The sequence below is a fragment of the Schistocerca serialis genome, chromosome 10, assembly GCF_023864345.2.
Source record: "Schistocerca serialis cubense isolate TAMUIC-IGC-003099 chromosome 10, iqSchSeri2.2, whole genome shotgun sequence".
NCBI lineage: Eukaryota > Metazoa > Arthropoda > Insecta > Orthoptera > Acrididae > Schistocerca > Schistocerca serialis.
In genome coordinates, this window is record NC_064647.1 from 167,676,201 (window position 1) to 167,698,945 (window position 22,745).

The 22,745-nt window shown below is 37.7% G+C and overlaps 1 protein-coding gene across 3 annotated transcripts in view; it reads right to left on the reverse strand.

Moving 5' to 3' along the window:
• Positions 1-225: 225 nt before the first annotated feature.
• Positions 226-22,745, reverse strand: part of LOC126424788 (uncharacterized) — a 45,616-nt gene continuing 23,096 nt past the window's right edge. For 2 of the 3 annotated variants that reach the window (XM_050087559.1, XM_050087561.1), the window contains exons 2-3: positions 11,629-11,833; positions 226-500 (exon numbers count right to left, since the gene is read on the reverse strand). In XM_050087559.1, coding sequence (XP_049943516.1) covers positions 349-500; positions 11,629-11,833 — 357 coding nt within the window. In that variant the 3' untranslated portion in view covers positions 226-348. Of the gene's footprint in view, positions 501-11,628; positions 11,834-13,549; positions 13,676-22,745 lie in introns of those variants that run through there. The other variant, XM_050087560.1, reaches the window with a different exon arrangement.

Consider the following 22,745-nt stretch of genomic DNA (forward strand, 5'->3'; position numbering starts at 1 on the left):
TTGAGAGAGTGGTTTACTTACACCATCATACAAAACTGCATCGAGAGTGCTGGAATGGAAATTTATTAGCTGCATGTCATGACTTAACAATTCAGAGTGGCTCTTAACATCTAGCTGTGCTTGAAAATCACAAAATTTCAATTACACTAAATATTTTCAGTAGCCATAAATGGAGTGACTAAATTTGTACTTGAATAAGTTAGTTTTACATACAAAAGAACAAAATAGATGTGCAGTACTTCTAATTGTTTATTTCCAGGATTACAACGAGTCTCATCTTCTTCAAATGCATTAAATCTTATAGGAGTTGAGTGCAAGTACAACATCACTTTTCTTGTGTGCACAGTCTTACTCAGAGCTGTCTGTGCAGTCTGAGCTATCTTCAGCATCTTCCACATTTTGTTCAGCCATCGGCACACACACACCTTGAGAACCACACTCCAAGCCTGGACTACACATTGTGTTTTCAGGAATGAATTTGCGGCAGATTTCTCCCTCCTCTGTCCAGAAAAAAGACAAATATAAATGTAAATTTATTTGTAATAATAGATTACTACTCATCACCTAGAGGAGGCACTGAGTGACAGACAGTCACATAAAGATGAACATTAATGAAACTGACAAACTGCAGGGATGGATTCCTGACTAGAAATGGAGGAACAAAGGTCCTATGAACATGTGTCCAAAATTGGACACTGTGTGTGCAATGACAACAAATCATCCCAGATCACAGTTCAGAGCTTCATTGCATCCATGTCACAACAGATGGTCAAAGTGGCCTCCGTGGAATTGCAGGTGATAGGAACAGTAGCAGTTGTCATGCAGAACTAATAAAATCAAACTTTGGCGTACACCTTGTAGGTGGGGCACTTGTCAGGAGATTCTACTAGGGAAATTCTTAATATCCTGTAGAATCTGGTCTCCAAATCTGGCATGCAGACAGTTCACAGCCTCCCTTCATCTGTATCAAAGGATCCATGAGCACACAAACACCCAAAAGGGTCAATTGAAGGCATAAAGTTGGTAATAAGTCCGCGATTGTACTGTGTCAGTTTATCTGTAAAGGTCTGTCTCAATGACACAAATTATTTGTGTGATCAAGACAGATCTTTACAAGTAAAGTGCCCAAAAAGGACTTGAGATGTTGTGTGATGTGGTTGGTGTCTGTGAGGCTCCTTGTTTTGGTATAGCTGTGCTTCCTCTCAATCATTTCTGTCTGCTTGACCACACACAAACACTATCTCAGTTTGTTCCCAACATGAATACCAGACCATTCTGCTACACTGTGTCAGTCACACAGCCTGCAACACACAAGGAACACACTGCAGGTGGTTGGCTGATTTGGAGGAAGGGAGAAAAAAGTGAGGTCATCATCCCATCAGATTAGGGAAGGATGGGGAAGGAAGTCAGCCATGCCCTTGTAAAGGAACCATCCCAGCATTTGCCTGAAGAGATTTAAGGAAATTGCAGAAAACCTAAATCAGGATGACTGGACATGGGTTTGAACCGTCATCCTCCCAAATGCGTGTCTAGTCTGCTAACTTCTGGTGCACCTCACTCAGTGCTGCATGTGGTCAGAGGGGCTCTCATTCATCGGCACCATCTAATGTGGCAACGGCGTATTTCCAGACACATATTCATAGGACCCTTTTTTCCTCCATTTCTAGTCAGTGATCCATCTCTGCAGTTTGTCAGTTTTGTTAATGTTCCCCGTGTATTTATAAGTAAGTGTGTGTGTGTGTGTGTGTGTGTGTGTGTGTGTGTGTGTGTGTGTGTGTGTGTGCATGTACACACATGCTTATGCATATGTATGAGTGTGTCTAAGGAAGGACTTTTTCCATAGCTTAATCCTACTTTAAATGTAACGGGTGGCACTGATAAAAGTAGCCCATATAAGTATAAAGAAAAATGCAGTGAAATTACAGAACTTAAGAGCTAAAATGGACTTCTCATTTATTTAAAATGCAAAATACAGAGAAAAATACATTTTTAGGAGGTTATGAAACCTGCAACATCAGTACACAACTGTGCATGTCTAAGCATATTCAGATACTCCCTGCATAAAGTTTGGATATCGATGGTGGCAACTTCATGGCTGATGTTGTCTTTCAGTTCTTGTATTGTGTGTGGATTTGTTACAGACACCTTGCTCTTAAAGGAAAAAAAAATCACATGTTAGATCTGGCAAATGTGGTGGCCATAAATTCTGCTGTCAGTTTGTTCCTCAGAGAAGACATCATGGACTTGTTCCAGGGATATCTTAGACATGTGGTATGTTGCACCATCTTGCTAGGAGAAGCAGTATTGTCTTTCATATTCAGTTAGTTGGGCACAAAATGTATCTACAGTTTCCATATATGCAACAAACACCACACCAAGTGCCAATTTTTTCATCATGGAGTGGCTGCTGATGCACAATATTAGGGTTCTCCATTGCCCAGTATCTTGTGTCCTGTCAATTCACATGACTGGAAAGATGAAACCATGCTTCATCCCTCATGATGTAATGGAAAGGGTCTAACAAAATAACACTGATGTTATTCAAAAGCCATGTGCAGTGATCTACATATTCCTGAATATCATTCTCCCACAATTGCTGCACAATCATCACATGATATGGCTTTAAATTAAGACTTTTCTGTATCTGCTGGCAACTCTTCCTACTCTCATGTGCCTCTTGGGCAAAGTAATTTGTAGACTTCTTTGGACTCTGAATAATTCTCCAGCAAATGCCTACAATAACTTCTGGTGTATAAACTGAAGGAATTCTTTGTTGTTTTACATTTTGCAGAGATCCATATGTGCACCAATTTGTATACAGACTCTGTATAGCTCTGTCTGCTGGCAGTCATCTATCCAGACAGCTGACCCCAAAAATTTCATGAGTTTCCTTAATCAAACCCGTTTTCACGTACACTTCCACACTTTCAATTTTTTCTTCTATTGAGAAAGTTATTTTGCAGACCATGAGGAGGAACATCCAATGTCACTGATTAAATAAACTGAAATGCTGAGAGAAGAATGCTAACAGTTGATTGTTGCTGTCAATTGTTGTAGCTGTTTATTTCAGAAGTTGAAATATTGCATTTGCATGCAAAGGGGAGGCAGGCTACTTTTAACTGTGCTACCCTGTACTTTAAATGTACTTGTCTGCCATTTAACACCTCCTCTATGTGCTGAAGAACAATCTGACGTCTTCCATTATGTTTATTCCATTCCACATTTTCGATTGTTTAATTACAGTCATATATATGAAGACCTTAATCAGATAACCAACATCAGAGAATCAGTGAATTCCTTAATTCAGATGTATATGGATGCTTGACTAAAAATCTGGACCACGCCCACTGTTGTCATTTTTGAGTTATGCATTGCTTTTTGCAGCCAAAAAAGAGATCTGCCACAGGAAAAAATTGACCAAGTCCTGGTGTGTATTTCCTCACCATCTGTTGACAGTCAGTGTACTTCTAATAAATGGGAGCTCTTTGTTCAGTTATACAGGGTAGCCAAAATAAAAGAGGCCTCATGTCATACAGACAATTCACTGATCTATTGTAAATACAGAATACAGAGTAGTAAATTGCTATTACAGCAACATTTGAACATTCAGTAAATCAGTAGTTCATAGGAGGTGCTGAAAATGTTCACCATAAACTTTGATGCACAATTCAGCATGTCTCAGCATGTTTCTGGAGACTTGCCAATTCATTTGGTGTGATTTCAACAATCACATTGTGAATGTTTGTTTTCAGCTCTTCAATGAATGTGGGTTGTTACTGTAGACTTTACTCTTCAAATTATCCCAGAAATAAAAATCACAGGTAGACAGATGGGGCCTAAATCTGTGGAAATTGTACATTCTTCTCCAACAGCTTCATGGACGTATGACACTGAAAACCATGAAGCATGCAGCGTAGCTTCATCTTGCTGGAAAAATGCATACTTCATTTTTCCTCAGTCGCTGTGTTATAAATTGTTGCTAAATTCTGTTACATACGCTTCGAAGTTCACAGTGTTGTTACAGAAATCCTGACCTACAACCTGTTGGTCTGAACTGCACACCAAACACCTAATTTCAAATCATGCAGAGGTACCTCAAAGAGTTCCCTGGGATTGTCTGTTGACAAGTAACATGTATTTTGAGAATTCACATACCCATTAAGGTGAAACTATGCTTAGTATGATTTTAAGTAAAGATTTGAATCCTTCAGCAACATGCATGAGTAACCATTTTCAATAGTGTTGTCACTGTGTGTAAACTGTAATTTTAATGCTTGCATCACGCTTACTTTGTATGCTGACATATGTAACAGTTTCAACATGTTTTGATATGACATTCATTGAATGCTTAGTTGGGAGGATAGATGTCTAGTCAATTTCTGTGGATTTTTTACCATAGTTTTGTGAGCACATTCAATATTTTCCAGTGAACAAACTTTCTTTACATGGTTACATTTAGCATTAATGACTGAACCTGTTGCTCTAAATTTAGTGATCAATTTCTGCAGAGTCTTCTTGCAGGAGCAGCAGTCTCTGAATATTTTATCATGAACTTTTCATTTAATGTATTAAATGAATTACACACAAAAAAGTTTCAACAATAAGCACTCTTTGTTCAACTGAAAAAGGCATTCCACAGAACTGTAATCACAACAAGCTTCAAACTCACTACTGACACAGCGTTGATCTCTAAATTGCTGCTTGATCTCAACTGACATCATGTGATCCCTCTTGAGTACTGCCCTAGTGTTAAGAAATAACACCCAGATACTTCACATATCATGTTCAGAATAACATGGGGGCTCTTTTATCTTGGCCACTCTTTATAATGGACCATGTCTACTGTTGTCGAACATAGCAGACTGTGATTTTGCATTTCACATTTTCAATGATTTTGGAGATGATGTATTTTAGTACAGTGTTTGTTGATTTTTTTCAGTAAGTGAATCCTTTTGTAATGTCCACTTTTGTTGTGGAGTACCTACTTCATTTCTATGGTATATTTTTAATGTAACATTCTGCAAATGGATTATCTGAAACAAAAATAGGATTTATTCCAAATAATATTTATTTGCTCCAAAAAGTAATTTAAAAAGTAGCCCTAATGTTCTCAAAGTAACATCAATTTATAAAAAACAGGAGTTTTAAATTTTAATGTGATGGTTGGTTTTGATTTTGATTTTCACAAATGTATCTAATGATAGGCTTTATGGTTGAAAGTTGAATTCTCATGACAGGTTTGGCATCAAGTCTGTTTTGGTATGTATGTTCTCTCAACACATAATCTGTAAATTGTAAAAGTACTAACACGGACTCTTGCAAAAGTTGGGCATATTGACCTTTTAAGCTTCAACAGAAATCCACTACCAACATTAATTAAAATATTTCTTCCTGTGATGAAAGAGATACTGGTTTCATTTTCTTCTGCTGCTGTGATCATGCATCAACAATAACTGGGTTTCTAATTCATAGTTTATTTTAATTTTTAATCTGCTGTTCAACTGGAAAATGGGCTTAGTCTGAATGGCCTGCTACAATCACACCTTGCGCTGTTGGTACCAGATGGCTGAGTTCGACATTTACAAGGGTTTCTAATAAATACAGCTTTATTTGCAGTCAGTGTTGCATTCATATCAACTATCCAAATTAGTAAGAGGAAGCAGGGTTTGTTGTCATTGAATTTTTTTAATTTTGTAAACTTGTTAACTGTTATTGCTTGATTGCAATTTATTTTCTCAAATCTTACAAGAAAAAGCATGTAAGTTTTGCAGCACTCCTGAGTGATCCTCACAAAATCCCCGGGTTCCACAGAACACAATTTAAGAAATGGTGAATTAGTAAATATAAAAAATGTATAACATATCTGAGCATACCAAGTAGTAAGTTAACATCAAACAGTGGAAAATCCAGTATGGAATGTAACAATGTTATGAAAAGAATAGTTGCTACTCACCACGCTGAGTCGCAGATAGGCACAAGAAAAAGATTGTCAGAAAGTTAGCTTTCAGCTAACAAGGTATTTGCAAACACAGACATAATGTCTTATGGGATAACAGCAATCAGTGATTTTATAATGTTACTTAAAATCCATCTTGATTGCAAATTTTTTATTCATATGACCGGTTTTGCTTCATTCAGAACCATCTTCAGATCTGATATTTCAGTTACAGGAGTAACCTGTCCAAATCCAGTTCCGCCACCCAAGCCCGGTAAGATTGATGGGGCTGTTTCCAACACCGGTAGAACGCCACACGGGCGGCAAAGACGTGGGTGTTTTTTCGGTAATAGTTAGACAATAAGTCACACATTTCTTGGAAGGACAGAGAGGCAGGTTCCCGCAGAGGGGCTAACTGAGATAGGAGCTGATAGATCCATGGGGAAATCCAAGATAGAAATAACGACTTACACATAGGAGTGTCGACAATGCCGAAAGCCAAGAAGTGTTGCCACAAACACTTCTCATAATCCTCCCAATCTTCAGCGGCCTCGTTGTAAGGAGGGAATGGAGGCGGAGAAGAGGAAGACAGACGATGAGTAAGCAACGTCGACAACACCTGAATAGCAGCCGTCAGCTGTGTTTGTTGTTCAATGAGCACTTGCATAAGCTGTTCCATGTCTGCCCCATCATGGACACACAAATCCACAATGCAGTGAAAATATCCCATCCTCATTGCCAAAAAGTGATATAACCTTTAATCACCAATAATTGCGTAGATATTCAAACACACTCACTTAGAAACAATAGCTCGTTACATGATAACAACTAAGTATCTCTTATTTGACTGCCGTGCTGTGACATGCAGCCGGCGCTGTTCATAGCTAGGTGGCGCTCCCGTGCTCAGCCGAGTTGCGGAGCGCCTCTATCACCGTTTGCGCATACTGTCATGGCGGCACTGTTAAATGTCGTGCCACTGTCCCAACGGCTACGTCACATAAAAAAAAAAAAAAACGTGCATGTGAAAGTTGATGGATTTGGACAGGTTACTCCTGTAACTGAAATATCAGATCTGAAGATGGTTCTGAATGAACCGAAACCAGTCATATGAATAAAAAATTTGCAAACAAGATGGATTTTAAGTAACACAACAAGGCATTCATGGAAAACAGATGAAACACACACACACACACACACACACACACACACACACAGAATATTTGAATAGCAAATTGCAGCTGATTAAGGAATGAGGTTACAGATGCTTTAATTAAGATTGTAATAGTTCCATGTTTAAAAAATGCATACTCTCATAATCAGTGTGTGCAGAAGGGGTGGGTAACAAAAGAGAGACCCAGAAATGCAGAGAATTAAGCTTCTCCAGATTTATTTCTTTTTCAGTCTCAATTTATTAAAGATGTTAATTTATACTGACATGTCACCAAGGTAAATCCACTACTGCAGATGAGCATATGTATGAAATTGAAATTCTACAGACAATTACATATGTGGACTGGAATTCATGACTTTGGGAGTGAGGAGTCATCAGTGTTTATATTTTATGAGAGGGACAGACAAAATTTGGTCATGCATAATTTTCCTCACAATTGAATAATGGCATGATGGCTATTGTAACATTTTTCTGGCAGTTGCCGAGGATTAAAGAGGAATTTAAAAATTGCTATATTAGGATGTTATCTTGTTACAGTGGATTGCATGTAAGAAGGTGGCTTCATGCTGCATCCTCTGAAGAGAGGGAAGGAGAATGCTTTGCAACATTGCCGGTGTCTTCTCTGGCTGTGTCCCATGACTCACACTCCAGCCACTGCTTAGCATGCTAACTGGGAAAATAGTGAGGAGTGCTGCAATGGGTCACTGTGACTGCTTCTGATTCTGCCTAGCAGAATTTATGAAGTCAGAAAACTAATGCTATCAGTTCTTAACATAATACTTCTTGTGTTTGCTTTATGCCATCAATAATTAACACTGTAGTGGCTAAGTACCCTCACTACACTCAAACTAACATGAAAATCAATGCTGATGAGGGGATTGTACAAACCTAACCTCAGTAATTTGAATCATACTAAAAGGGTGTGTGTAGGGCATGACAGGGACTTCAATGTATGTAGACAGTAAGACACAGCTTTCCACTATTTTCAAGAAAATCGAGTTTGAAAATTTTAGGTGTGCTTATACACTTTCTATGGTCATCAGTATGTAAGGATCCCACAGATGAGTGAGTAAGAGCTTGGTTTGATAAGTGTGAGGTCTGTGGATCAAATCTTGCTGCTGGCACTACTGCTTTTTGTGAGCTATCTGCACCAGCATCTGGTACATGGTTTGATATCAGGGGTATGCCATGAAGTTGTGTGATGACTGACAACTATTTATGACTGAAAATCAAGTTTGTTTTGCAACAGACACTTTGAAAAATGAAGCACATGCAAAAATTTGCCAGCCATTACATGTGATATACATGACTATAATTATTGTTTTCCATGTTTGTACGATCAGTGTCTTCCTGATTCTTGCCCTGCTCTGTAGGTCCCACATTATACTTGTCATAAATGTAGATACAATAATACAAGTAAAAAGACTATCCTGAAAGTTGTCATGTACCCTTATTTTATTTCCAATTTCCTTTTTTCAGGATAAAGTTTATGAAAATAATAAATGAATGAAGGAATATTGATAATTTGCATGGTCATATTGAAGTTACCTGGTAATGAAAAAAAAAACTGATAGCAGTGAGATTCAATCCAGGACACTCACTTTTATAAAAGCAAGCCCTGACTTACTCACCTGCAGACTCCTTGAGGATGCTGTCAATATGAATGAAATTGGTGAGGAAAAGTTTGTGTGGTGCCCTTGTAAATTTCCTACATGTGCCCCCATGTGCATGCTACAGGCAGAAGAGGCAGAATGATATTATTGCCTAGATCATCATGTGTTACACTTTTCCTTACCATTGTGCATTGCCCAATCCCTTGCCTTCTCAGGTGCACATCACTACAGCAAAGAGGCAAATAGAATAGGGCAGCAGTTTATGGGAACAAGTCACAGTTTTCTACAAATTCAAGTTGATTTCGCTGATATATAGCTGGTGTGTTTCATGAAAGATATTTATTTTCATATTGCTGGATGGCATTTATTGTCAAAAGTGAAGAATAAAAATTTAAGGTGGTGAGATTGCTGACTTTGTGTCATATGCTGAGTGTATTAACTAGTTTATCAGTCACAGAAAGAAACTACTGAGGGACATTAACTACTATAGCTGCACACTGCAAACATCCAGTGTTAATGAAATTCAAATAATGTGCAGGGGACACTGAAGATTAGAAAAATGTGTACATTGCGAGATGGAAGGAGAGCAATTCTCTCTGGCATGCCAGAACCTGTGGTGTTCTATCCAGGAGGAAAAACCACAGATGCAAAGCTAAGAAAAGCCTTAATAAATAGCTCCCTTACATACTCCCTGTGTATCATACCTCCTAGCCAAACCTATTATACGATTATAGACCTGATGAAGAAGACAAGTGACACAGACCTGAAGATCAAGATGAGCAGAAGGGCAACTCAAGTGCAGGTAAAGAAGGAGAAGCTGTGGTTAGGTAAATGTTTGGGTATGCTGTCAATTTGATAGATTTGCCCCAAAAGTTTATGCAGTGAAAGTCTACAATGTAAATATGGTCCATTTTTCCTCAAAATCCCTGTTACTGTACAATAAGTGTCTAAACATTTTTTTTTTCTGATAAAGTAATCCCTGGAAGGCAAATTTTACTGCAAGTGTAATTTTATAAAGTTAATTATATTCTATGAAATATAATAAAATGATACATTTGTCTGTGATATTTGTTAATTTGCAATAAATAAACAAAAGTATATAAGTGTGTTTTTTTTCAGAATGTAGTCATGGCCCATAATTTGTAGCATCCATTTTTTGTATGTATGATTACTATTGTACGCAATTTAAAAATGAAGACACTGTTTTTTTTCTGCATACTCTTATTTACTAATGAGCTATGGACTCAGTTTCTGAGTGCACTAAACTTATAGAGATAGTATGTTCACAATATGGGACAATGTTTTAAGAATTGTAAATGCTGTTGGCTATAGAACATCCTGTGGAGACATTTCCCTTCAACAACCTTGGCATTTGATATCTGTTTCTAAGTATAAAATCATTAATGTCCTATGTTATTACAAACATTTTTCTCTCAAAAATGTGGACAATAGTAAAGCATGTACATTTTAAGCCCAATACATGGTGGGATGTTATTGTTTTCTTCTTCTTTTCTGGTCACATGAGCATTTCACAATGCCATTACCTGTCTCAACCAATGAGTGGGTATCTTCGGACTGTCAGTAGATAAAAAAGGAATACAAGGAATCATTGTATACTCCATAAAATCTATCCGAGTAATTATCTACTATAGAAAAGGATAAAATCTTGCAGCTGGCAGCATGTCCCTTTGGGTAAAATGTTTTTCTTTTTCTATCTTTTTCTTTTTCTATCTTTATGTAGGTAATTACTTGGTACATTTTATATATTATAAGATGATTATTTGTATATCCTTTTTATTTTCTGACAATCCAGAGACCCCATCTAACTGGCTGAAACCAGTAATAGCACATTGAAATATGACTGTGGTTAAGTAAAAAAATACAAAAATAAAAGATACAATACAGATCTAATATTAACTAAAAATATCCTAAAAAATTAAGAGTTTCTTTGATGATATACTTCATCAAACTAGAAGGAGTTGCCAAAAAAATTCTTTAATTCAGTCTTGAACTCCATCACCTTCCTCATATGACATTTAATTTGCTCTAATTAGCACGTTGTTAAATACATAGGATGTCCCAGGAGGAAAGGTCAATAGTCAGGGACATGACACAAAAAAGTCTTGTAAACATGGTCTCTAAAACACATACCTTAATACAATAGGCACTACTGCAACTTCAATGCTGCAAAACAAATCCCTTCTACTTCAAGCTCTGTGATTTCCATATTTTGGGGGCTGGTAGTATGGACCAAAACAAGAAAAAAATAAACAGCAAATATGGGTTCTAAGAACTATGAGCACTTGTTCATCTTCACTATTGTGAAATATATCTGTTCTACTGAACAACTGGTCACATTATAGAGCCCATGTACGTTAGACAATTTTTTCTTGTTTTGGTTGATACTACCTACTCTCAAAATATGGAAAGCAGAGAACTTGCTGTAGAAGAGGTTTGTTTCACAGTATCAAAGATGAAAAAATGCTCTGTGTTCTTAAGGTATGCATGTTTCTTATACTTTTCTACTTCAAATAATCATTCCTGCAATAGCCCTGAATACTGACCATTCATCCTGCAACACCCAATACATGTATTCTTGTACTTCTCTCCTTTGTGTACTAATTCTAAGCTGTTGAATTCTTTGCAGAAGATGCTTTTGGTCCCAGTGTTATATTCATGTTTTGCTCTCTACTTTTCAGAAAAATACAGTATTGGTAATGTCAAAGAAATCAATGAATATGTATGTACTGTGAAACATCTGCCAAATTACCATTATTTTTGATGATGTCTCTGCAGGATATTCTAGACATAAAACAAAATATAGGTCTTTTTACTGTATTCTGAAAACACTGTCCCTCTAGATTGAAAAAAAAATACCCCTGTAGATAATAAAAGACTACAGTACTCACTCAAGTATATCCAGCATATATCACAACAGCCACAGTTCTTGATGACTCCTGAGGGACAGTAGGATGGTAAAGTGGGGCAGGGCTCATCACACATATTTGGCAGGCACTGCACAATGCCACCATGTGGATGATGATGGCCAAACCTGTCATTGGCCAGAGCGAGGCAGGCAACTGACAGAACTAGGCACACATGTCTGAGGAACATCTGCAAGCATAGCAAGGAATGGGCAGTCATAGTACAACAGGTGTCAATTAACTCATTCATGTATGTGTTAAGAAGATCCCATCAAGAAAGAGAACCTTCAGAGATGTAGAATGAGTCAAATAATATGTCAGTCAAAGATGAGGACATCATAGAAAGTGGACCGGTATGCCATATTAACTATAAACTGTCTGTTGCCTAATGCTGTCCACACTTAACCCATCTAAATTCAGTAAATTAGTATCAAAGCTACTACTTTAAAAAAAAGCTGCATCATGCTGTTGGCTGCTTACTGCACAGCTGCTGTTTATATGCTATTAGTAGCTTAATATTTACCTGATTGCAATTCTATGTTTCAAAGAAAATATCTTTTTATCTGTAAATACTGACTCCTTTTTACACTATGTTACTATCTAGAAGTAACTGGATAAATAAAAAACTTCTACCCAAGTGGCAGCAGAAGAATACACTTATAAAAAGGTATTAGAGTCTACAAGCTTTTGGAGCCAGTGGCTCCTTCTTCTGGCAGAAGCATTGAAGGGGAAGGGAGAGAGGTGAAGGAAAAATACTGGTGAGGTTTAGGGAAAGGTTAGAGTTTGGAAAAGTTGCCCAGAACCCTGGGTTAGGGGAGGCTTACTGGATGGGTTGAGTAGGAAAGACTGATTGTTGGAGACTCCATCAGCCAATATTTGAATACCTGAGAGCTTAAAGGTGGAAGACAGGATAATATGCAATAATATTAAAGACAGATATTACTGTTAAAACATTGTGCATGAGATAATAATAGCAGAAAGCTAAGTGCTTTGTATGTGATAGAGGTGGGAGGGGTACAACTAAAAATAGATGTGTCAGACAATGAAAGATGTAGAAAACTAAAAGGGAGTGAAGGAAAGAATAGTTACTGGGAAGAAATGCTGATACCAAACAATCAGTCTTTCCTTCTCATCCCATCTGTTAAGTAAGTCTCCCCTGACATGGGGTTCTGAGTGACTTTTCCAAACTTCACCCCTTTTCCTAAAACTCACCAGTCCTTTTCCTTCACCCCTCTTTTTCCCTGTTCAGCCCTTCTGGCAGAAGAAGGAGCCACTGGCTCTGAAAGTTTGCAAACTGCAAAACATTTTTACATGTGTGTCCTCCTGCCATTGCTTGGCGAGTAGATTTTTTATTTGCCCAATTACTTATATTTTCAACAATTAGTTATTCTCATTGGTACATTACTATCTGTCATACAGATTTATTATAAACATTTCTACTTTGCCACATAGCTAACAGAACTTGTCAGTCCCAGAACCTAGGCATGCAGATAAAATGTAGAAAGAGGGGCTAATGAGGTATACTTTTTTTTTCTTTTCTTCTGGTAGGGATTCCCAATTTCTTTACATAAAAAGGGAACTCATCAAATATCTGTCCATCAGACTATGTAACTTTATTCTGGTTCCTAGACAAAAAAGCCAAGCCTACATGAAAATCATTTTTGTATCTTTTATTACAACTGTGAATATCAATGTTCATTTGAAATTGGTTTTTAATATCAGCAACAAACATCATTAACAAGTTAATGTCTTGGGAAATGAGTCGAAGAATTCCAAGATCCTTAAAACAGTTTCCGTGACCTGCACAGTTATCTACTTTGTGCTATGTTTTTCATGCTCACTTCTGCTGAACAAACACTTCATTTACTTTATTGACAAGTATGAAAAGGATAGATAGAGTACTCACTATAAAAGACGATATGCTGAGTTGAAGTAAGGGACAAGGAAAAGACTGTTACACAATGACCTTTTGTCCAAAGCCTTCTTCAGAGAGAGAAAAAAGAAAGGAAACACACACACATTCATGCAAGAGGGCACGCCTCATGCGCACATGACCATTGTCTCTAGTTGTTCTGGCCAGAGCAACTGGAGATAGTGGTTATCTGTACGTGAGTTATGCCTGCTTGTTTGAATGTGTGCCTGTTTTCTCTTCTTTTCTGAGGAAGGCTTTAGCTGAAGGCTCAGTGTGTAACAATCTTTTCACCATGCCTGTCTGCAACTTAGCATGTCATCTTTACAGAGAGTAGCAATCTACCCTTTTCATAATTGTTGATATTCCAAACTGGACTTTCCATTGTTTCACTTTATTTACTTCAGGAGCACTACCCCAGAAGATAATTATGTAAGACAACAGGAAGTGAAAATATCTGGCACAAGCAAACATTTTTGTCTTTAGGTCGGTACATGAGAGCTGATAAAATTCTGTCTGGCTTCCAACTGCATCAAATGATTTAAAATTCACAGGCTTTGACTGGATTCTCCTCAGGCATTGTCAAGTGCTGATTGGACAGTAGCCAAGAAGAGCTCAGTTGAAAGCTTCTGATTTTTAAACTAGGTGGATAGAAGCCCGAGAGAATTTCATCAGCATGTATCATTGTGGAATCATGCATTCATATACAATGAGAGATGCTTCTAAGGGCACAACACACTGAACTGAGCTGCTTCATTATTTTATCTACGTGTTGAATTTTTTTATTTTATTTTTATTTGTTTACATTTTAACTTGTTGTCCAGTGGACACCATATAGGAACTTGCCAGTGCCACAATTTTATTTTCTAGTACACAGCACGATAGGCCTACATGCAATGAATTCAGCACCTGATCCAGTGACATTTAGCACAAAATTTTAAGTTTTGATTTTCACTTAAATCAAAAGGATGTTAAAGTGTCATTTATTTATGTATGAATGTGAAAATAAGTCTAGAAGAGTTATTTTAATGTAAGTACTGTAATACCATAAATTTTGTCAAACATATTCTGTAATCTTGAAAAATCCAGTATTGTTAATTACTGTTATTATATTTTACTATTACTTATGGCATTAATTTTTAATTTAAAAGAATATGGTCAAAATTTCAACTGTTAATGATAAATACTCAAAGATAATTTTATTTCATTGCCAAGTATTATATTTGGATAATTAGGTATATCTAGATCCACTTTGCTTTTAGGATTGTGTACTGGAGTTCCTTGTATGTTACACTGTAATGTGCTTACCAGCTGGGCATAGTGCATTGTGAAGAATGAATCTAACAAGTGTTTATTAAAATGTTGATGAAGAAAATTAAATTTCTGTGGCTTTTCATTTAAAGTTTCTCGCAGAGGATATTATGAATCAAATGACATCTTTCATCAAACAGGAAATACTCCAAGAATACTGTTGCAAGTATTTGAAGAAGCTGTAATGGACATTATTCATAAAAAATAAGTGATATTCATAAAAATAAGTGAGAAATTCAATCATTAACACTCAGAGACCAATTAAAGTAGAAGTTCTAACCCTGATTTCTTTTTTTGCTTTTTAAGATACTGAAAGAATTCAACTGAACCATTGCACAGTGAAAAGTGAGGTTTGTCAAACACTAATTCAGTTTCAGATTTGTCATCAGGTTAGAACACCAAGAGTATGTGCATAGTGTGTTTCATATAGTGTATTATCATTAATGTTTACTTTTGGTGATACCAGGTCATTAATGCTCATTTAAAATTGCATAATATGGATCTTTGTAAGATTAAGCTGGACTTAGAAAACTCAGAGCCCATTTAGGTGTCTGATTGTTTTTGCCAGGTGACAGTCTAGACTTGTGATTCTTGCGTGATGTTTCTGACTCTGTTTCTAAACACAAAAGTTGGAAACTTCCTGACAGATTAAAACTGTGTGCCGGACTGAGACTCAAACTATGGACTTTTGCCTTTCACGGGCAAGTGATCTACCAACTGAGCTACCCAAGCACGACTCCCACCCTGTCCTCACAGCTTTACTTCTGCCAGTATCTTGTCTCCTACCTTCCAAACTTTACACAAGCTCTCCTGCGAACTGGTAAACTGTAAAGTTGGAAGGTAGGAGACGAGATACTGGCATAAGTAAAGCTGTCAGAATGGGGCATGAGTCATGCTTGGATAGCTCAGTTGGTAGAGCACTTGCTCGCACAAGGAAAAGGTCCCTAGTTCAAGTCTCTGTCCGGCACACAGTTTTAATCTGCCAGGAAGTTTCACATCAGCACAGACTCCACTGCAGAGTGAAAATATCATTATGGCACTAAAGTTGGACTTTGTTTCAGTTTTACCTCCAAGGACTCTCATGATTTTTACTACAAATTGGCACTTAGATTTTAGCGTTGTGTGTCAGATTGACTCTAATTAGGTGTGAGTAAGTCGACAATTTATTCTGCTTTAATAATTATCATTGTATATACTTGAGGATTTCAAGCAGTTTTAAATTTATTAAATTTTATACAGTGAGCTTAACCTGCTGCTATACTGGAGGTTTGAATCACTTTTAATCACTTACTGAAATAGTTGTTGCCGCCAGTATTTGAGTTTATGTGAAAATTTTAAAGACAATAAACTTTTATTAGTGAAAATTTAAATATTAGAGAAGTGGATCATAATTTCATGTAATTTGCACCTGTACAATGCCCAGTGATTAACTAATTGTCTTACTGCTTAATTGCATCAGCAACAATTTGACGTAATTTTTTCAATTATAATATGCATGGGAAAGGGAAGCTGACTTAAGACCCCCAGTGAAGATGAGAACCATCATATTTAATTTACAGCCAACTACATATTTCTTTCCCTGTACCATCACAAGGTCTTGTTTGGCAAATGATGTGCTTCCAAATCTGAAGCAGTATATTGATGAATCTGCTAAGATCTCTTACAGGCTTCTGAGATATAAGTTTGATATGTGGAAAGCAGGATTCGTTATTAACCCTGATGATTCTTGTTATATGGGCATTACACCATGGTGCAAGGCATGCTTCTGTGCATTAAGTTTCATCTCCTATTGTTGGAGACCTCATCACAGGCTATAAAGACTCAAATAGCAATTTCCTGGACCATAGCTAAGTAACAAGACATTACTGGGCAGGAATAATGACAGGTAAAGATGGACAGTGCAATACATACATAATAGAGGTGGAGTGATATGTTTCTAATGAAAAATGGCATAGATTTCACCTCATGGAAAATAGGATAACAAACATAAACAATATTCATGTTTGAGACAGGTCAGACTGTCAATATAAAGGTAAGAAATGTGCCCCCCTTGGGCACTAACTCACAGTATTCACCCGTTGAGGAGTCCTTGGGGATATTGGCCCACTCCTCTTTTGGGGTGGTTTTCAATTCTTGCACAGTTTGAGAAAGGGATGTCTCCAAGATTAGGAGATGAAGTGTTAGGTACAGAAATGTGCTCATGACCCCAGCTTAATGCTCATGCAACTAAAATCTCTATGAGTTCAAATACAAGCCATGAAATCCTGCATTGCATGATGAATTTTCTTAGTTAGAGAATTTTTAGGATCTGTGTTGCATACCTCAGTCCACTCACAAACCATTCCCTGTTTTTGACTGAGATCTGGTGGTGCTACATTAGGCAAGACTTAAAGTGTGGGGACAGGTGTTGATTTTAGCCTACCTGTGACAGTTATCCTTATGTAGAATGTCATGTCAGCTGAAAATTTGTGACAGGCTGAGACTCAAAGTCAGACTTTGTTCATATTAACTATTGGACTGTCTGAATGTGCCTCTAACACAGATTCAAACTATCATAGCCACAGATGTCTCCTCCTGTGATTTATGAATACTGCTATCAGAGGATGTCCCACAAAGTATATGGGGATAGCATCACTGGGGGAATGGATTAGGTGGACGAGAATAGCTTACTCTGGATGTGGACCATATGAATTAAATTCACTGATCTAAATGATCAGATGTAATCAGTAAAAATGCAATACCATGAGATGGAAATGTAATGACGTCAGCCAAGGCAGGACCTCAGTGTCGTATTCATGGTGTGAGCTACAGCCAGCTGGTGTAGCACTTTGATATCCTGGCAGTGACCTCAAAAGTGACCCAGTTCTGTAGGCAGTGACAAACCTTTGGGAAGCTTCAGCAGCACTTAAGCATGTGGCAGTACTCATCTTCCAACTGCCCCACTTTGGATGAATACATACCCCTAGCCAGCCAAAGAAAATCATCGGCACAGCTAGGCTGGCACTGACACTTGCCGCACACCACTCTCTGCTGTAAGGCTGGTGACATTCTCCTGATGCAGTTAAAATCATAGCAACAAGGCTGCCAACCAAAGACCACTGCCCAACAGCTTAGCCTTCCATCTCACTCTGGACACCCGATGCCAAGATGCTATCATTCTGACTTATCAACAGCTGGCCACTAGAATGTACCAGTAGTGAGGCCATTCACTACCAGCTGCCTCCTCGAGAAACATTTTTGACCGCATTTCCACATCAGTGCATCTAAGCCTGAAGTTTGATACGCATCATGTGCTGTCTTCCTGCTGCAGGAATGCTGTACTATGTTTGTTTATAGCTAATAATAAATAACTTTGACAACAACTGGCTCCCTTCATCACCTACACCTCACCCACATCCAGCAGAGAGACATTTGCACGATATATGCACTTTTACAGAAATGTTGATAAATGATAAGTGAGTTACTATTTTGATTTACTGTACATTTCCACTCATCAAAATGCTGAACCACTCACTGAATGATTCTTCCTGTGAGAGCCTACGTAAATTTGATGACTGTGTATTGAAAAGTATCTTCATTGGTGTTATACATTATGCTGCACATCTATTATGACACATGAGAGAGCAGAAGCGGCGGCAGAGTCAGATAGCAAAAGCACTAATGATGTGGACCAGGAATGCTGGCTGACACTAACACCATTGCACACAGATGCAGTTAAAGAAACTGCAAGAATAAACCATGAAGTTCGCCACTAATGTTGGAAGCTGTCATCAAATCAAAGCTGTGCTCCTTCATCCATTTTAGCAGTTGTTTGATAGAGTTCTTAGTAGTTTATGTCCAAGCAAGCACATTGAGCATGAAGATACATGAGGAGCCAGTACTGTAATTTTTAATGTGAAGTAATATGCTTTGATCTCCAAAGTTGGTGTGGATGCTTGAGTCCTAGCTGTGAAATATTGGGAAGTACTAATAGGGTAAATTTTGGCACAAGGTAGATGAAAACATCTGACCTGGGTAAAAGATCTATGTTTTTGATTGGTAGTGGAAAAAGTGGTGTGGCCAAATAGGAAATTGCATGATTTTTGTTGTCTCTCTCAATTAGTGAGCACACGTTATATATGGCTATGGAATTACTTACATTTTCAGGGGATTTTCTTTACTCAACACCTTGCCAAACAGTGTACAACTCTGTAATAAACAATATACACCTTTCTAGTACCCTCATCTTTTTAATTTGACAGTTATTTAAAAAAGTGTTGTGATACTAAATATTAATTAATGTCTGGTAAATAAGAACATGACAAAAGAGATCTAAACTAACAAATATCATTATTTTTAGTGTCACTCTACAAGTTGGCTCAGATGAGAAAATTGTTTCAACAATGCACTTTTGGATGTAGAAGTTATTTTTTTAGGTGCCAGATTTTTAACTGAATGTCAGTTCAAGTGGTACAGGTTATAATTAAAGATCAGATGCACTATATTATACATAAAAAATTTCTTAAAAGGAAAGGATAAAAGCTATTTTTTGTGTAAAATACAGGCTACTGTAAATTATTCATTCATATTCAAAGTTCTGTATTTTCCAAAGTATTATGTGTACAAATATAATTCATGTATGAATATAAACATAAACTCATTGAGTTTGTTTTGTGCTCCCCATTTAGTGTTATGAGTGCAGTGCCTTGACAAAATGGTGTCAAAGAAAGAAAAGCGTTTCATGTGTTGGAATGTGTGGAATGTTTATCTGTGACAACAGTGCAGCATGAAATCAAAATATATGATGGAAAAGAACCATCAACTACATCATATGCAGAGCACTGTACATTGGTCTTGACAATTTTTGGAGGCTTGTTGTCTCTGTAAACAGAAAAGCACTGGTCAACCCAGTGTGCCAGATGCAACCATAAGATGGCGAGGGAAAGTTTCATATGCAATCCAATGCCGGCCGGTGTGGCCGTGCGGTTAAAGGCGCTTCAGGCTGGAACCGCGTGACGGCTACGGTCGCAGGTTCGAATCCTGCCTCGGGCATGGATGTCTGTGATGTCCTTAGATTAGTTAGGTTTAATTAGTTCTAAGTTCTAGGCGACTGATGACCTCAGAAGTTGAGTTGCATAGTGCTCAGAGCCATTTGAACCATATGCAATCCAAAAAAATCAATGCTCCTTACAAACCAAGAACTCTGAATACTGCAGTAAACTGTGTGGAAGATATTTCTGTGGTGTTTAAATGATACTACCTGCAGGTCATGCAACAATTAAAAAAAGACTATGCTGCCACTTTCAATTTTGCATCACAATGCAGGGGCAGTAGAGGATGAACATTTTAACAATAAGGTGATATTCAGCTAAGAAGCAACCTCCCATTTATCTGAGAAAGTTAATTGCCACAATGTAAGTTTGTGTGGCACTGAAAATCTCAGTAAACTGTGGCACAAGAATGACATTAATGAAGGGTTAATTTTTTTTAAGCAGTGTCACAAACAAAGTTGTATGGGCCATTTTTCTTCTGTGAGATGACTGTGCTAGGTACTTATTACCTGAGTATACTGCAGTTGTGGTTCTTTCCACAACTGACTGCTGATTCCATAGTTTTCATCTTCCTCTTCATTGGAGCATCAAAGGTTGTCACTATATAAATGATGAACTACTGCATCACTTGACTGGGTGTAGTGGCTCTGTTCACTTGGCCACTGCAAGTCACCTTCCCAAATGCTTTATGACTTTTTTCTTTGGGAGTACAGAAAGGACATCTCCCCTCTGAGAACACTGGAACAGCTGAGAGAGTGCACCAGTGCACTGTGATGTCCTTTTGCAAGATACTGCTGTGTAATGCTATGTAATGTGTAATGGTACAGATTAGTATGCCATCTGATCCCCCAACTTTAGTATAGAAGCTCATACACAGATCAGAATCAAGCAAACTTTTTCACTCACTATAAATTGTGGTCATTCTCTAATGCCAGCGTATTATCTGTCTGAAATTATAATTATACTGAGTGCTATACCATTAAACTTCAAATTATTGTTATTTTATGTAAAACTGTCTTCCAGAGCATATTGTAGCAACTTGAATTTAACTTAAAAAATACTTACAAAATTTCTGTATAACTTTTATCTACATAAATTTGTTGATATTGTGCCAAAGAGTCAGGAAGAATGTTAGCAGGAAAACTACTGGGTAATTAAAATGTAAATTAACTTTTTTATGTGTTTACAAAATGTATTTCACTGAATTTGGTCTAAAAATATGCCATCTAAATTCTGCTTGTGTGAAACCAGTCAGCATATTTCTTAATAACAAATCCTTTATTCAGACTGTCAGAGATTTAAAATTTTAATTATAATTTCAACAAAGTGTCATTTGAACAGTGCTATGAAATATGCTGATTGTTAGACATTATTTATACAGCAGTAAATGCGCACCCAGTTCAGTTTGCCAAAATGTTACATAGAGTCTGATTTTAGGCATAGTTAAGGCAGGTTGTCTGTGTTAGTTGTTGCCAGAAATGGGTGTTGCCATGCTTTTCTTTGATTGGAGCAATAAATGAAGAGAAATTATAAAACAGTGTTTGGCTCATACATTCTGCAATTACTGAAGATCTAAGCAGAGCTACACTTTCTCCCAGATAAGTAAATTTCCAAGATTGTTATCAATTAGCTCAGATTTCAACTTGTTTCCCCCTTTTGCATCTGTTTCATCCTTCTCATCATTTTTACCATATATTTGGGCGTATTTTTGCAAAATTTATCAGACGTAATTCTACTTTATTTAAGTGATTTTTCGTATTTTTACCACTACCATAGATCCTTGCTCCTTCCATCTGCATCAATGCAGAAAAGTTTCCTTATCCCTAGCCAGATCCCAGTCCCACATACCATTCCTGCATTGTTACTTGGCTATGGAATCCCCCCAAATCGTCTTACCATCAAATTACCCATATCTGGCTGCCACCCCTCCTTCCACAATGACCTCCACCTGTCCAGATTCCGCCAATCCTTAGCCCTCACCAACTGGTGTACCTAATGTATATGGACTGGAGAGTTTTGTGGATAGAGACATCATCGCCTACAGGACCTACCACATTTGTGAAATTGCAAATAAAGACTTCGGCAAATCTGTATATAATTCCCCGTCTGCTCTGACTTTGTATACCCGTAGTAGACGTAAAATATCTGTGAATGAAACTGTATTTATTTGGATTAAAGGCAAAGGATGCTGTGAATATGTAAAGTTTGTTGGTGATTGTACTCTGTATTTTCACAAATAAAGTTATTTGTAGCGTAGCCCTATATTCTGTAGCGTAGCTGAGAACCTGTAAGCGTACATCTCGAAGCTGTTGGCATAGAGTTGGTAACAGCATGTTACGTCAGCTCTCTGATCGCATGACCTTTGACCCCGCCGATAAGGCATCTCAAGGCTATCTTGGCGGCGCGCCAGCCGCAGCTGTGGCCTGACCAACATAGCCCTGCGAAACCATATCAACTAAGCCCAAACCTCCTTACAGTACCTTCTCTAGATCTGCCAAATTCTCCTGCTATGCAGTCCCAACTTCCTGGAACACGTAATACACATTGAAACTCTTGCCCTGCAGGAACTTGAACAACATGCAAAACACCACCTCAAAAAGCCCTCCATCCTGCTCACTTCCTACTCCTGCCTTGGAGCACCACTAACCACCACCTCCACAACAACCTCCAAACCTCCCCCACATCCATTCATAGCTGACAAATCCTGTTTCACAGACCTACTACACTTACCCCACCCTTCAAAACTCCCTCCCACCACCACACAGAATCCAGAACCTAAATGGGCCCATAACACACTCATGAACCTTTCCTCCAGAAGCCTTAGCCCATCAGGAATATCAGTCCTCTTGCCC